This window comes from Ascaphus truei, chromosome 4 (genome assembly GCF_040206685.1).
Source record: "Ascaphus truei isolate aAscTru1 chromosome 4, aAscTru1.hap1, whole genome shotgun sequence".
Lineage (NCBI taxonomy): Eukaryota > Metazoa > Chordata > Amphibia > Anura > Ascaphidae > Ascaphus > Ascaphus truei.
This window is the reverse complement of record NC_134486.1, coordinates 188,572,781-188,589,364: the sequence shown is the minus strand read 5'-3', so window position 1 is coordinate 188,589,364 and position 16,584 is coordinate 188,572,781. Positions and strand designations below refer to the sequence as shown.

The window sequence follows — 16,584 nt, the reverse complement described above, 5'->3', positions numbered from 1 at the left end:
ACAGGGGGTGTATAGAATAAATTATGTATAGAATAAATATAATGATGTTTATTGTGGGGCTGTGTATTGTTTTTCTTGTGGGTACTGGGGGTGGGGGAAGGGGTATTGTCCCCAAGGGTATGTGTGTAGGCCTTCCGCCTGGGTTAGTGGGTGAGGGTGGTTAGGCCTCACGGGATGGGTAGTGGGGGACGGTATTTTGGCCTCCCGAGTGGTGGGTGAGGGTGGGTTAACCCCTTAATGACTGTAGCAGTTAATGACCGCTAATGTGATTAAGGGGTTAGGGGCAATTTTTATTCTTGTGTATGTTTTGCAGCACCGGAGGGATATGGGCAGGATGAAGATGAGGATGAAGACGGCCTTCATCGTGGGTGCCTGGAAAAGGTAAGTGTAATATGTATTTACTGTATTTATTGTAATTTATATGTATTTAAAATGGGCACATGCATTATTATCCATATGTGGAAAATAGTAATGTTGCCCATTACTGTATTGTATGTGTTAGGAGGGTGTATTTAGTTATAAATATTGTTTATTATTTTTGGAGGCACAACATTGGTACCGCAGGCCCGCGGGTGCCCCGAGACTCCCGCAGGGACCCCGGGATGGCTGCGGGAACCCCCGCACTCCCGTGGGGACCCCCGCTTGGTGAGCCAGGGACCCCCGGATGCCCCCGGGGTCAGCCGGGGACACCTGCGCGACCCCCGGCCTCCCTCGGGGACCCCCGCGGGCTAAGCCGGGGACACCCGCCGGCCTGTTGTATGGGTGTTGCGTCTGCAAAAATGTAAACAAATACATTTTTCTAAGTCCAGCTTTTTTTGCAGCTACCTTGAGCTGATGTGTTTTGTTGAACGCAACTTTCGCGTACGCTAAGGTTGCGTAGCTTAGTGCATCCCGCATAAGGGCAGAATTGAACGCAAACAGGGTAAAGAATGAGCAAAGTTGGACTTAGAAAAATTTCCTGAAAAAAGTCAGTTTTAGAACGCAAAGTGCCTGTTTGCATGTCTCTGTGAATCGCATTCAGCGCAACATCACGTTCTAAGAGCACTTTGCGTTCTAAAAACGACTTATCGGAGCTTAGTGCATAGCCCCTGTGTGTTTTACGCTCTCTCCTTCTTCTGTTATTCATGTATACCCAAGAGATTTCATGAGCAACAATTCAACCTTCCACTCTAAGAGTTGCTTTGAATATTTTTTCTCACAGGTTTTGTTTTTTCTCTGAGTACTGTCTTGACAGTCACATGTGTTAGACAGCTGCTTTCTCCCTATGTGCTGAGTTTGTTATACTCTTCTCTAGCATTTTAGGGCAAGTGTTCTTTGTATTGTATACATCTGTGCTTTATATGTCCCTATGGTTAGCTACTCTATCTGCTTATGGATATAGGTGATTTTGTATTTGTCACTTTATAGGATTGGTGACTATTGTGTTAGTTCACCCTCCTTATAAACCTGCAGTACCCGTGTCAGGGGTCCATGCCATATTTTAATCATTCTGTACTGTTTCTTTTTTATGTCTAAGGGTCAGCCTAATAAATTGTTATTCCTTACTGTTGGTACATCTGAGTGCTCTTTACGGGTTTCTTTCTCCCTGTTTTGTAATATATAAATATATATATATATATATATATATATATATATATATATATATATATATATATATATATATATATATATATATATATATATATATATAAATATATATATATATATATATATATATATATATATATATATATATATATATACACATAATTAACCCCTTCATCCCCAATACGAAATAGGGTTAACCAGCCGAGCATACTGCTTTTATTAATGCGCTGATTAACCCCATTTTTGTTACACTGACAGGTATAGCCAGCACCAGAAGACCCTTCACACTGGAGTGAAAGTGAGCTACATATGTTTTAAAGAGTGTACCAAATTTGAGTAAACATTTTATTGTTTTTACTGATGGAGTATTTTCTGGGTCTATACCACCTGCACTATCACCCATCAGAGGAATCTTACTATGGATCTGCCCTAAATGGGAACTCTGCTTTCTTTAATTATACAAAAAAACAATTACTGTATATGCTGCACACCATAAGTCATATACATAACAGTATTTCCGGTGCTGCTGGTTCAAGGGATACCTGTAACAATCATCCAGTCTTGAATAAAAGGAAGGATCCAGCGCTGCAAGGATTTTCAAAAGTTCAAAATGTATTGCGCCATACACCACGACTGTTTCGACCTTAGTAGGTCTTTCTCAAGTGAAAACCTACTAAGGTCGAAACGGTCGTTGTGTATGGCGCAATAAATGTTGAACTTTTGAAAATCCATGGAGCGCTGGATCCTTCCATTGATTCTTTAATTATACAGAATGTGAGTGGACATTTTACAATTTTTTTAGTTATTCAACCTTCTACACTACTCCTACGATATTGCGCCATTGGTTTTGGATTTCTGTTTTTGGTATTTATTCCATGCTCCCCTGCTTTAGAGAAAACAGGACTGTATTAAAAAGTCACTCTAAATTTGGATTAACTGACAATGCAAACTTAGACAGGCAAGGACTATATCTCCTCAAACAACATGTGGAGACACTTGTGCTCAATAAAGATCATACCTGAGATACCTTTGAGATAGGCCCATAGGAGTCAATACATTATATTTTGTATATCCTATTGGCATATATGCCAGGTGTGCTCTTTTTAAAACACAGGTATCTTTCCACATGTTGTTACTCCTTAGTATATGGCAAGGTACAATGAAAACAAACACCATAGCACACACACACTACACACATATACCGGTATATATGTATACACAACCACCACACAAATTCCTATCTAAAAGAGCAGGTGTAGAGGAAGAGAAATACAATCACACACACTGTGCTTAGATTCCTTATTTAACTCAAAGGCTCTATTCCTTTAGATGGGGTGAAAATGCCTGCACCCCACAGACTTACACTACAGCAACTACATGGGAGGAATCAGGCTGGGGAGGAAGTGATCTGATGCCCTATGGGTGGGGATGGTGTCTAGGTTAGTGTGTATGTGTGGGGTTATTGGGTATGTGATTGGGGGTCAGTGTAAATTTGTGTGGGGTTAGTGGGTAGTAAATGTGTGACTGGCATTTCTAGTAGTAAAGGAGTTAATTTTATATATATATATATATATATATATATATATATATATATATATATATATATATATATATATATATATACTAGCTGAGAGACCCGGCGTTGCCCGGGATGTAAATGCGTAATAGGTAGTATTATTTATAAATCGTGGAACAATAGGTGAGTATTTGTTGTAAAGGTTGGATAATAATGTTGAAAAGAAAGATGGAATAAAATGTAATACGATGTTGTTTAAAAATGGTTTATTGTAAACACACCACAGTACAATGTATATTTTGGTGACATAACAGATGTAAAAATGTGAGGCGTGTGTCCTGCTAGGGTGTGAGGCGGCGGGTGGCGCGTGGGTTGTGAGTGCTGTCTGTGAGTGGGGGTCCTGCTAGGGTGTGAGGCGGCAGGTGGCGCATGGGTTGTGAGTGCTGTCTGTGAGTGGGGGTCCTGCTAGGGTGTGAGGCGGCAGGTGGCGCGTGGGTTGTGAGTGCTGTCTGTGAGTGGGGGTCCTGCTAGGGTGTGAGGCGGCAGGTGGCGCGTGGGTTGTGAGTGCTGTCTGTGAGTGGGGGTCCTGCTAGGGTGTGTGGCGGCAGGTGGCGCGTGGGTTGTGAGTGCTGTCTGTGAGTGGGGGTCCTGCTAGGGTGTGAGGCGGCGGGTCAGTGATGTCGGTGCGTAGGGGCGGGAGGCAGCAGGTGTGTGTGGCGGCAGGTATGTGTCGAGTGTGGCGGGTGTCTGTTGAGTGCGTGCAGCGGCTGTGAGGCGGTGGGTGAAAGGCAGAGGCGGGCAGAGTAAGGGCGGGGGAAAGGCATAGGCGGGTGGGCGCGAAAGCAGAGGCGGGGAGGCAGGAAGGCGGGCAGGAAGGCGAAGGCTGGTGGGAAGGGGTGGAAGGGGGTGGGAGGGGGGGAAGGGGGTGGGAGGGGGGTAGGGGGTGGGAGGGGGAAGGGGGTGGGAGAGGGGAAGGGTGTGGGAGGGGGAAGGGGGTGGGAGAGGGGAAGGGTGTGGGAGGGGAAAAGGGGGTGGGAGGGGGGAAGGAAAGGGGACGCGGGGGAGGAAAAGGGGAGGAGGGGGGAGGGAAAGGGGAGGAGGGGGAGGGAAAGGGGGGTAGGGAATGGGGAGGAGGGGGGAGGGAAAGGGGGTAGGGAAAGGGGAGGAGGGGGGAGGGAAAGGGGAGGAGGGGGGAGGGAAAGGGGGGAGGGAAGGGAAAGGGAGGAGGGAAGGGAAAGGGGGGGAGGGAAGGGAAAGGGGGGGAGGGAAGGGAAAGGGGGGAGGGAAGGGAAAGGGGGGGAGGGAAAGGGGAGGAGGGGGAGGGAAAGGGGAGGAGGGGGAGGGAAAGGGGAGGAGGGGGGAGGGAAAGGGGAGGAGGGGGGAGGGAAAGGGGAGGAGGGGGAGGTAAAGGGAGGAAGGGGAGGGAAAGGGGAGGAGGGGGAGTGAAAGGGGAGGAGGGGGAGGAGGGGGAGGGAAAGGGGAGGAGGGGGAGGGAAAGGGGAGGAGGGGGAGGGAAAGGGGAGGAGGGGGAGGGAAAGGGGAGGAGGGGGGAGGGAAAGGGGAGGAGGGGGGAGGGAAAGGGGAGGAGGGGGAGGGAAAGGGGAGGAGGGGAGGGAAAGGGGAGGAGGGGGGAGGGAAAGGGGAGGAGGGGGGAGGGGAAGGGGAGGAGGGGGAGGGGAAAGGGAGGAGGAGGGGGGGAAGGGGAGGAGGAGGGGGAAGGGGAGGGGGGAGGGGGAGGGGGGGAAGGGGAGGGGGGAGGGGGGAGGGAGGAGAGGGAGGGGGGAAGGGGTGGGGGGAAGGGGAGGAGGAGGGGGGAAGGGGAGGAGGAGCGGGAAGGGAAGGAGGGGGAAGGGAAGGAGGAGGAGGGGAAGGGAAGGAGGAGGAGGGGGGGAAGGGGAGGAGGAGGAGTGGGGGAAGGGGAGGAGGAGGAGGGGGGGAAGGGGAGGAGGAGGGGGGGAAGGGGAGGAGGAGGAGGGGGGGAAGGGGAGGAGGAGGAGGGGGGGAAGGGGGAGGAAGGGGGGCAAGGGGGGGAGGAGGAGGGGGGTAAGGGGGGGAGGAGGAGGGGGGGAATGGGGGGAGGAGGAGGGGGAAGGGAGGGAGGAGGGGGGGAAGGGAGGGAGGAGGGGGGAGGGGGAGGAGGAGGGGGGAGGGGGAGCGGGGAGGGGGGGAGGAGGAGGGGGGAAGGGGGGGAGGAGGAGGGGGAAAGGGGGGCAGGAAGAGGGGGGGAAGGGGGGGGAGGAGGAAGGGGGGAGGAAGGGGGGAAGGGGGGGAGGAGGAGGGGGGAAGGGGGGGAGGAGGAGGGGGGGAAGGGGTGGGAAGGGGGGGAGGAGGAGGGGGAAAGGGAGGGAGGAGGGGGGGAGGGGGGAGGGGGAAAGGGAGGGAGGAGGGGGGGAGGGGGAAAGGGAGGGAGGAGGGGGGGAGGGGGAGGGGGAGGAGTGGGGTAAAAGGGGAGCGGAGGGCGGGGGGGAGAAAGGGGAGCATGGGGGAGAAAGGGGAGCGGGGGGGGAGAAAGGGGAGTGGGGGGGAGAAAGGGGAGCGGGGGGGAGAGGGGAGTGGGGGGGGGAGAGGGGAGCGGGGGGGGGAGAGGGGAGGGGGAAAGGGGAGCGGGGGGTAAGGGGAGCGGGGGGGGAAGGGAAGCGGGGGGGAAGGGGAGCGGGGGGGGTGAGAAGGGGAGTGGGGGGGGGTGAGAAGGGGAGTGGGGGGGAGAAGGGGAGTGGGGGGGAATGGGAGTGGGGGGGGAAGGGGAGTGGGGGGGAAGGGGAGTGGGGGGGGGAAGGGGAGTGGGGGGGGAAGGGGAGTGGGGGGGGAGAAGGGGAGTGGGGGGGGGGAAGGGGAGTGGGGGGGAAGGGGAGTGTGGGACGGGGTGGAGAGCAGTGGGCATATGTATTGTCATAAATAATGTATGTGCATGTCCCCCCCCTCCGTGCGTCCGTCCCCCTGCTGGTTCGGCTAGTGGCCCCCCCCCCGTTCTCTGTGACTCCCCCCCCCCCCGTTCCCTGTAACTCGCGGCTCGCTGAGGTGCGAGGCTGCGTGGGTTGGCCTGAGGCGCGAGGCTGTTACTGGCGCCATAAGCTGAGGCGGGACGCGCAGTGATTTACCTGAGCGGGAGGTAGCGCCGGGGAGGTAAGGGAGCGGCTGGGGTAGGAGGGCCGCGCTTCCCGTCCGGAGCCAGTGCAGGGCGGCGCACGTGATGGGGGGGGGGACAGAGGGTGAGGGGGGGACAGAGGGTGAGGGGGGGGACAGAGGGTGAGGAGGGGGGGGACAGAGGGTGAGGAGGGGGGGGGTGAGGGGCTCCGGAGCAGCATCGTGCGGTGGATGTTCGGGTGAGTGTGGGGGGGGGGGTGAGTGTGGGGGGGGGGTGAGGGGCTCCGGAGCAGCATCGTGAGGTGGATGTTCAGCATCGTACGTTGGATGGTGGGGGGGGGCTCCGGAGCAGCATCGTGAGGTGGATGTTCAGCATAGTGTGTTGGATGGTGGGGGGGGAGAAGGGGAGTGGGGGGGGAATGGGAGTGGGGGGGGAAGGGTAGTGGGAGGTGGGGAAGGGGAGTGGGGGGGGGAAGGGGAGTGGGGGGGAGGGGGAGTGGGGGGGAAGGGGAGTGTGGGACGGGGTGGAGAGCAGTGGGCATATGTATTGTCATAAATAATGTATGTGCATGTCCCCCCCCCCTCCGTGCGTCCGTCCCCCTGCTGGTATGGCTGGTGCCCCCCCCCATTCTCCGTGACCCCCCCCCCGTTCCCTGTAACTCGCGGCTCGCTGAAGCGCGAGGCTGCGCGGGTGGGCCTGAGGCGCGAGGCTGTTACTGGCGCCATAAGCTGAGGCGGGACGCGCAGTGACTTACCTGAGCGGGAGGTAGCGCTGGGGAGGTAAGGGAGCGGCTGGGGTAGGAGGGCCGCGCTTCCCGTCCGGAGCCGGTGCAGGGCGGCGCACGTGATGGGGGGGGGACAGAGGGTGAGGAGGGGGGTGAGGGGCTCCGGAGCAGCATCGTGCGGTGGATGTTCGGGTGAGTGTGTGGTGGGTGAGGGGCTCCGGAGCAGCATCGTGAGGTGGATGTTCAGCATCGTGCGTTGGATGGTGGGGGGGGGGGGGTGAGGGGCTCCGGAGCAATATCGTGCGTTGGATGGTGGGGGGGGGGCTCCGGAGCAGCATCGTGAGGTGGCATCGTGCGTTGGATGGTGGGGGGGGGGTTGAGGGGCTCCGGAGCAGCATCGTGAGGTGGCATCGTGCGTTGGATGGTGGGGGGGGGGTGAGGGGCTCTGGAGCAGCATCGTGAGGTGGCATCGTGCGTTGGATGGTGGGGGGTGGGGTTAGGGGCTCCGGAGCAGCATCGTGAGGTGGATGTTCAGCATCATGTGTTGGATGGGGGCTCCGGAGCAGTATCGTGCGTTGGATGGTGGGGGGGGGCTCCGGAGCAGCATCGTGAGGTGGCATCGTGCGTTGGATGGTGGGGGGGGGGTTGAGGGGCTCCGGAGCAGCATCGTGAGGTGGCATCGTGCGTTGGATGGTGGGGGGGGGGTTGAGGGGCCCCAGAGCAGCATCGTGAGGTGGCATCGTGCGTTGGATGGTGTGGGGGGGGGGTGAGGGTCTCCGGAGCAGCATCGTGAGGTGGCATCGTGCGTTGGATGGTGGGGGGTGGGGTGAAGGGCTCCGGAGCAGCATCGTGCGTTGGATGGTCGGCAGCGTGAGTTTTGTGTTGGGGTGAGGGGGGGGGGTTTAGGTGCTCCGGAGGAGCATTGTGCGGTGGATGTATGGGTGAGGGGGGTGGGGTGGTTTTGGGTGTGCTCCGGGGATGTTCGTGTGAGGGGGGGGGTGATGGAGCATTGTGCGTTGTATGTTTGGCTGAGGGGGGTTGGTGATGGGCTGCAGTAGCGGGAGAGCTGTGGCGTGCGTTCGTAGTGTGCAGAAGGTTGGGGGGGTGGTGGTGGAGGGGGGTGCATGAGGTTGGGGGGGGGTGGTGGTGGAGGGGGGTGCATGAGGTTGGGGGGGGTGGTGGTGGAGGGGGGTGTTTGTAAGAGGCAGTGTTGCGCTGCTTGTTCGTGCGGTGTGTGGATTAGGTGCTGTGTAGCGTTCCCAAATCTCAGAGCAGTGAGTGTTAGGTGCTTAGAAGCATTCCCAAAGGTCACTGAGGGGTGGGACAATGGCAGTGGTGTTGGCCGAAGGCCAATGAGAGTCAGTGAGGGGTGGGGTGAGGGGTGGGACAGTGTGGCAGTGGTGTTGGCCGAAGGCCAATGAGAGTCAGTGAGGGGTAGGACAGTGTGGTGAGGGGTGGGACAGTGTTGAGGTGGAGTGACAGGCCAAAGGTGCAATGCGATTGGCCCTAGGGACACAGGGCATGCAGACAAACATACAGACATTTCAGAAATATATAGTAGATATATTACATTATAATGTTTATGCACATTTAATCAACTGTTTTGCTGCCATCAGGCCACGCAGTACTTTTGTATTGTATTGATGAACCTTCTAGAATTAAAGGGGTTAATAAAATGCTCAAAATGTTAAATTATACTAGCCTTTGATTTGTGAATGTATAGAGACACGTTTTGCTTCAGAACGTCTTACTGTAGTTAGGTTGCCTTTTGGCTCCTTAAAACGCTTTATGGCTCCTAAGTTTTGTGTATTGTTATTCACCCCTTGTTTTATCTCACATGTGTCTTAAAGGATTTCAGGTTTATAAAAACATAGTTCAGCTGGAGGTTAATATTTTAGGAATTAAAAAAACACTATGATACTGTATCCCTGAATTAAATCTACAAGCAAATTAAATCCCAAAATATGTGAGCTTTGTTGTACGATTCTAAGTATGAGTCTAAAAGATAGCAAACAAATCTGAGTGCATGTACAGTACAGATATGTTTAAAGGTGCCAAATAACATTTAAATTATATAGTATATTTAATATTTAGCAACAAGACAGATAGGAAAGCTCGAATGAGCTTTGTTGCTGTTTCCAAAATTAGCAGTAATGTACCTACTGTATCCATTGATACATTTATAATTGAAAGGAAACATTTTCAATATCAAAATACCTTGATTTGGCTCAATATACTTCCAAAAACATTAGAGTTGTCGCAAATATCTCCAAATGTTTCAATAAAGATCCGTAATCGAGCATAATGTGGAGGCCTAATATCGGCAATTTTCAGAAGCTCCTGCAGGAAACAAGGATGTCAGTGTGAATACATTTCACATATAGCCCGATACTTTCTCAATATTAAATTATAATAATATTACAATATTCACAAATGATCGGTAGTTGCATGATATGATTATGCCTAACCCTTACAATATGTGTGATTTTGAGAATTTAATTTGTCCTTACTTTAGATTCTAAAAGTAGATACACTACACCAGGGTTCCTAGGAATCCTTGGGTTCCCCGGGCATCCCTAAAGGGTTCCCTGCAATTTTATGGTCATTTGAAAATTGTTTCAAATACAGAATAATTTACAATGCATCTGATCTGATATTGATATCTGAGTTGATATTAGAGATGGTTGGGGGTTCCTCTGAATTTTACCTAGGGTTCCTTAACCATAAAAAATGGTTGAAAACAACTGCACTGCATTATTGGTGGGCAAAAGGCGTCCCCTACAGCCTGATCTCCCTCTCTTCCCAGTGCAGAGGGAGTGGAAATGTTACTGGTGCAGATTGTACTGCTGCGGCCGAGTTTATTCGAGCATTTGCCCGTTCTCGGCCGCAGCAGTAACCTGGCGCGCGCCGGAGGGTGCCGGGCGCGCGCCGAAGCAGCGGAAGAGCTCCCTCCGATCGGGGCGCTCTCCCTCCCGCTGCCGGGTCCGCCGGGTCCCCCGGAACCCCCTGCCGCCGTCCCCCACATCGCAGGACACCAGGGCTCCCTCGGGGAGCCCTGGACGCGCGTGCAGTGGGCGCAGGCACCCGATGACGCGTGACCGCGCATCGGTGACGCGCGGCACGCCGAGGGGCTGCCACTAGCAAGCCGGGAAATCTCCCGGCTTGCGGATCTGGCCGCAGTGTGATAAAGTGTGTCGGTAGTGTAGCTTCTTCCCACTACCTCAGCTGCGTAATGATAGTAAATATTACTGTAAAAAGCAACTGTAAATATTACTGTATGTTCATTTGCATGTCTTAGACAGGTCTGCAACCCTATCTTTCCCCATTATCGCCCAACACACAGCGTTTCCAATTCAGCAAGGGATTCTGGGAAATGACATACAAATAAGCACACAATGCCACCTTTTGTCTCAAACTCATATTACACGAGCAACCCTTAAGCCAATTCATGCTGCTTTAAACACAGCTTTTAAGCATAGGCTGGAGTGAGATGCAAAGCCAGTAAACCCACTCACAGACATGTTTCAACCTTGATGGGTATCATCAGTGTGAGGTTGGTTGTGTTGGCTATGCTGGTTTGAGACTAACAGTAGGTATTCACCACACTTATTAAGGTTATGGTGGGTAAAAAAAGTGACAAAAACCCTCCACAGTAAAGCATATAGCAAATGGAAATATTACTGTATGTTCATTTGCATGTCTTAGACAGGTATGCAACCCTGTCTTTCACCATTATCGCCCCGCACACAGCTCTTCCACTGCAGCAAGGGATTCTGGGAAAGGACATGCAAATGAGCACACAGTGCCACCTTTTGTCTCAAGATCAAGACAACTCTTAGGGGGTCATGCAGTAAGCGGCGGAAAATTGCATTCGCCAGGGGTTTGAATTCGCCATGTTTTTGGCGTGTTGCCCTCTCTGTATGCAGGAAGGGCCGAATCCCTGGCGAATCACAGCGAGAGCAACATTCCCAAACATGGCGAGTAAGCGGTGGCGAGACAGTCTGCCTGGCTAGAAGCTGCCGAGAAGCCGTCCCCTGCCGAGATGTGTCTGCAGCTGAGAGAGATCCGGCACTCTCTCGGCGCAAACATCGGCAACATTAAAAAATCTTTTAAATACAATTTTATTCATAGTGTACATGTGCAGGGGGTCTCCGGAGCTGAACCGCATTGGTTTCAGGTCCGGGGAACACCTGCTTCCCAAGATACAGGTCCCGTTATGAGGTGCCGGTATCCCTCTGCATTTAATGTCCCGATCACGTGACCGCGGAATGTAAACAAAGCAGAGGGATACCGGCACCCCATAAAGGGGCCTATATCTCGGGAAGCAGGTGGTCCCCGGACCTAAAACCAAAGCGGTTCAGTTCCGGAGACCCCCTGCACATCTACACTATGAATAAAACACACATATCAATAAACAATCATTCCTTATCTTTGCGGCTATCTGCTATGGTAATGAAGCAGCATGATTGTATTTTTAATAATAGTTTACTGTGAGCATGGGGTCCCCTGAGCTGAACCGCATTGATTTGTGGATCAGGGACCCCCTGCTTCCCGAGTTACAGGCCCCGGTATGTGTCATCGGGTGCCAGTGTCGCCGCCATCTTTATAGCCTCCCATACGCGACGTGCCCGCTATAAAGATGGCGGCGACACTGGCACCGATGCCTGTAACTCGGGAAGCAGAGGGTCCCTGAGCCACAAATCAATGCGGTTCTGCTCAGGAGACCCCCTGCTCCCGCACAATATTATTAAAATACATTAATGCTGCTTCATTACCATAGCGGATATCCGCTAAGGCAATGAAGGGGTTAAGGCATAATAGCATGTTTATTGGGGACAATTGCCCCCAATAAACATTGCAATAAACAACATACACCCCCTGTGCCCTCAACAACCCCTATACCCACAGTACATATATTACATAATTGGGATGCACAGCAATGATACCAATTCTGTGCCCCCCCCAAAAAAATTAAACAACACATAAATACTTTTCAATAAATACAACCCCCCCTTAACACATACAGTACAGTAATGTGCAAAATAACTATTATCCAGATATGGATAATAGATTATTTGCCCATTATGAAACACATAAAACATGCATAAATAAATACATGAAATGTTAATCTTAAAATCACCACATTGCATCTTACAATTAAACCAGCAGCTAGACAAATGTATATCAAATGTCACACAATTGCATTGAGTGTGTACATGATGCAATTAATGTGTGCATCATGTAATACTATGCAAATCAATTTCAAAATAAAATACACTATGCCAGCCACTATACATACAATGCCAGCCACAAATTCAAATAGCCAAATTCAAATAGCCTATTTTATGATTGCTGTGCATATTCTGTATGTACTGTATATTAGGGGGTATAAGGGTTGTTGATGTAATATATATATATATATATATATATATATATATATATATAAAAGAAAAGAAGCGCCCGATCCTTGTGTAAAATCAGATAACAATTTTAATACATCACGGACAAGACAAATGCACACTTACAATTTGTCTGATAAAATCAAGCATATTATGGGACCAGCCCATGCACCAACAGAAGACTCCACGATCACCTCCGTGCGTACTGCAATCCTTCAGAATGCTGGATCCTGTGTCTGCTTCTGCCGTTGTCCCAGAGGGTAAGGGGATCTAATTGCCTTTTCGACTGCTTAGTTGTAACCTGCAGCCGCCGTTCACCTCTCTCGTGGAGCACTGGGACCCGGAAAGGACTTGGCACACGTCACCACGTCTTCACGTTGGTAGCTGGGAGCTGCTCGACCACCGTAGTTTTCACTGCCACATATCCCTACGCGTTTCTTCCGTCCTTGGACGGTGGTCGAGCAGCTCCCAGCTACCAACGTGAAGACGTGGTGACGTGTGCCAAGTCCTTTCCGGGTCCCAGTGCTCCACGAGAGAGGTGAACGGCGGCTGCAGGTTACAACTAAGCAGTCGAAAAGGCAATTAGATCCCCTTACCCTCTGGGACACCGGCAGAAGCAGACACAGGATCCAGCATTCTGAAGGATTGCAGTACGCACGGAGGTGATCGTGGAGTCTTCTGTTGGTGCATGGGCTGGTCCCATAATATGCTTGATTTTATCAGACAAATTGTAAGTGTGCATTTGTCTTGTCCGTGATGTATTAAAATTGTTATCTGATTTTACACAAGGATCGGGCGCTTCTTTTCTTTTTTCTCTAAATAGGTGCTGTGGGAGTTCGGTGAGCCCAAGAAGAAGCAGCCTGTACTTTTGTGATTCATTTATCATGGACATTTTGAGGACTTAAGTATCTTTTGTGTTTTTTAATATTGCTTGAACAATTATTTTTTTCATTCCTTCGTTTTCATTTTTTATTGTTCTATGTTTGGTCCATTATTTGGTATTACCTCAACTATATTCACATTTTAGTTGGGTTGGACCTTACACATTTATAGATTTTTATATTCATTGCACAATTATCCTTTTGTTTTTCTAAACTTTGACAGTATTTGAATCAATTTTTTGGTCAAAATTTGTTTTTGTTTTTCTTTTTTTGATTTTTATGCACACTTTCTTTTTTTAATATTTTTATTTTTACACATTTTTACTAGCATATATTGGGCATACACACGGCCCCTGCCATTCATTTTATATTGATAACTATTGGTTTGAACTATATTTATCCACCTGGTGCTACTACCTACCATTTATATCGACGTTGCGGCAGTTTTGGTGTATCTGGTAAGGGGCGCTGTCTTTAACTTTGTCACATATATATATATATACTTATTGTGGGGCTGTTGTGTGTGTATTTTTTTTATTGTGGGTAGCGGGGGTGGGTGAAGGGGGTATTAGCCCCAACGGTGGTTGTTTAGGGCTTGCGGGTGGGTAGCGGGAGGTCTTAACCCCTTCATGACCATAGCGGTATTAACCGCTAAGGTCATGAAGGGGTTAAGTCCACCCGCAACCCCCCCCGCAAGCCCTAAACAGCCACCAAAGGCCAAATACCCCCTTCACCCACCCCCGCTACCCACAATAAACCTGGCACGGCTGGTTAACCCCTTCATTGTCTTAGCGGGTAGCCGCTAAGGTAATGAAGTGGGCTTTAAATGCATTTTTCCTGCCTTGGATGCATGCCGGGGGGCTCCGGTGCTGGTATTAATGGGTATCAGCTCTGGAGACCCCCGGCATCAATCCCATGCAGGAAAAAGGCCTGATTTTTTTCTAAGTGCCGTTCTGCCGCTCATAAGCAGCTTCTCCCCAGTAACTTGCCAACTTTTTGGGCCGAGATGGATTTCTGTGAAAATCTCAATTCCAAAGTGGCGAGTAGCGGCGCAAAGCTACTCGCCACTACTAGAATTGAGCGGGTTTCAAAACATGGCTAGTTGCGGCGCAAAGTGCCTTTCCGCCGCGCTGATGGCGGGGGAAAAAAACGCCAACAAACTTGGCGTTTTTTTTGCTTTTCGACAAGTTTTCGGGGCTTACTGAATTGTGGTATGCATTTTTGGCTCAAAATGGGCGAAAAGTGACTTTGCGCCGCTTACTGCATGAGGCCCTTAGTCTTAGTCTTAGTCTCAAACCAAAGGAGTTGTCAATTCATCCCACAATTAGTCTGTACAATAAGAAATTATGTAGTAGTTACTTTAGGACAGGCCTACACTCACTGTGCGGCCCGTGGTGGCTTTCTGCTCTCCCCCTCCCTCCCGAGTCCACTCTCCCACGCCCCCCCGCGAGCCCGCTGTCACCCTCCCTCCCGAGTCCACTCTCCCGCGCCCCCCGCGAGCCCGCACCCCCCCCGCGAGCCCGCTGTCACCCTCCCCCGCGAGCCCGCTCTCCCCCTCGCAGGGTGCGTGCACTCCTGCCTGCTCTGCCACCGCCTCCTCCACTGCAAGCCAAGATAGGGTAGGGTAGGGGAGGGTTTGAAGTGCATGGTGGCTTGATGTGAGGTTCTGGGCGGTTAATGTGAGGTGTTGGGGGGCTTTATGTGAGGTGCTGGGGGGCTTGATGTGTGGTGCAGGGGGGGGTTGATGTGAGGTGCTGGGGGGTTAATGTGAGGTGCTGGGGGCTTGATGTGAGGTGCTGGGGGGTTATTGTGAGGTGTTGGGGGGTTAATGTGAGGTGCTGGGGGGCTTGATGTGCGGTGCAGGGGGGGTTGATGTGAGGTGCAGGGGGGAGAGTGATGTGAGGTGCAGGGGGGTGGGATGTGTGTGGTGTTCAGGGGGGTATGGTGTGTTTGATGTGGAGGGGGAGTATTATGTGTGTGGGTGAGGGGGAGAGATGGGGGTACGAGAGATAGATAGGGAATATCGCAAATGTTGAAAGTGAGGGGTTCTGGGGGAGATATGAGGATGATGATGAAGGGTGCTGGGGGAGATATATGAGGATGTTGAGGATGAGGTGCTGGAGGAGAGATGATGATGATGATGATGATGATGATGATGATGATGATGATGATGATGATGATGATGATGATGATGATGATGATGATGATGATGATGATGATGATGATGATGATGATTTTACCCGTGCGGCCCGATTTTTTTTTCCTTGGAGCAGTTCGTCCCTTCTCACGTTACGAGTTGTGCAGGCCTGCTTTAGGAGACAGCTAACCTGTATTTTAAAATTTACAGTACTTACATATTAGAAAAAAAAGTACTGTATATATTTTATTGAAAAGGGGGCATTTATGCATTATGTCTCACCCCCAAAGGATTTGAAACTGAAGCACTGGCTTTGATTACATCAAAAGGCAAAATTAGTTTAACTTATATAATGTTAGCATCTTTCCCCCTGAGAATGTTCTGCCATTTTTAAAACCTCAACAACAACAACAAAGTGTTAATCAAAGTGTTAATCATGAATTTAGTCATTTCTGGCATCACAGGGTAGCATGGAAATATTTGAATTGTGCTGGGCTTTGGCGAGAGCTCGTTTTTAACCTTCAGCACATTTAATATTTAAAACGCTTATACTGTAGCTCCTAAAGGAAGAATCAAATTTTAAATGTAAAGCCAGAGCTGGAAAGATATCTATTAAAGTGAGAAATTAAAAAATTTAATCTGCACGGATTACTGCTTTCAGGAATTGTCATGTGAGTGTAACGGGTTTCCCCCCATCCCCCCCAAATGCAGATTATACTGTGGGTGCGGAGAAACATACGGTGTTACCATAGGTGTGGTGCGTTACCTGTTGGCTCACAGGAGGGCTGAGCTTCCGCCAAGGGGAACCTGGGGCAATATATACTAGGGGTAACCACTTACTCAATTCAGTGCCTCCACCTGCGATGGCTCCCACCATAGGGGTAGTGGTTCCTCGCAGGACACATACAAATAATCAATACTCACACACAGTGATATATATATTAACTAATACCATTTACTGGAAACAGCATATAACACAAGACCATACAAACATATCAGAACAGGTGTCCCTCTCTCGAGGAGACACTTACTGCGACGTCCTGCAGGACGCTTCCCCAACACCAGGTGATCCCACCCAGTGTCCAAAGAACCCCACCCACTGTCCTGCACTCTTGCAGAGAGAGGCAATGGGTGACTGCGCAGCCACAATTACACTATTGCACTTATGACTGTATAGTACCTGCCGAGCACTCCGGTGCTCGGATCAGCAACAACTTCACAAAGGATCAGTCGTAGAATGATGTCATCTGATCCC

The 16,584-nt window shown here is 50.9% G+C and overlaps 1 protein-coding gene across 1 annotated transcript in view; it reads right to left on the bottom strand.

The window, feature by feature from the left end:
• C4H6orf118 (chromosome 4 C6orf118 homolog) overlaps window positions 1-16,584 on the bottom strand; it is a 276,968-nt gene that overhangs the window by 221,328 nt on the left and 39,056 nt on the right. Inside the window, exon 2 of the mRNA XM_075596716.1 lies at window positions 9,130-9,252. Within this exon, the coding sequence (XP_075452831.1) occupies window positions 9,130-9,252 (123 nt within the window). The remainder of the gene's footprint in view (window positions 1-9,129; window positions 9,253-16,584) is intronic.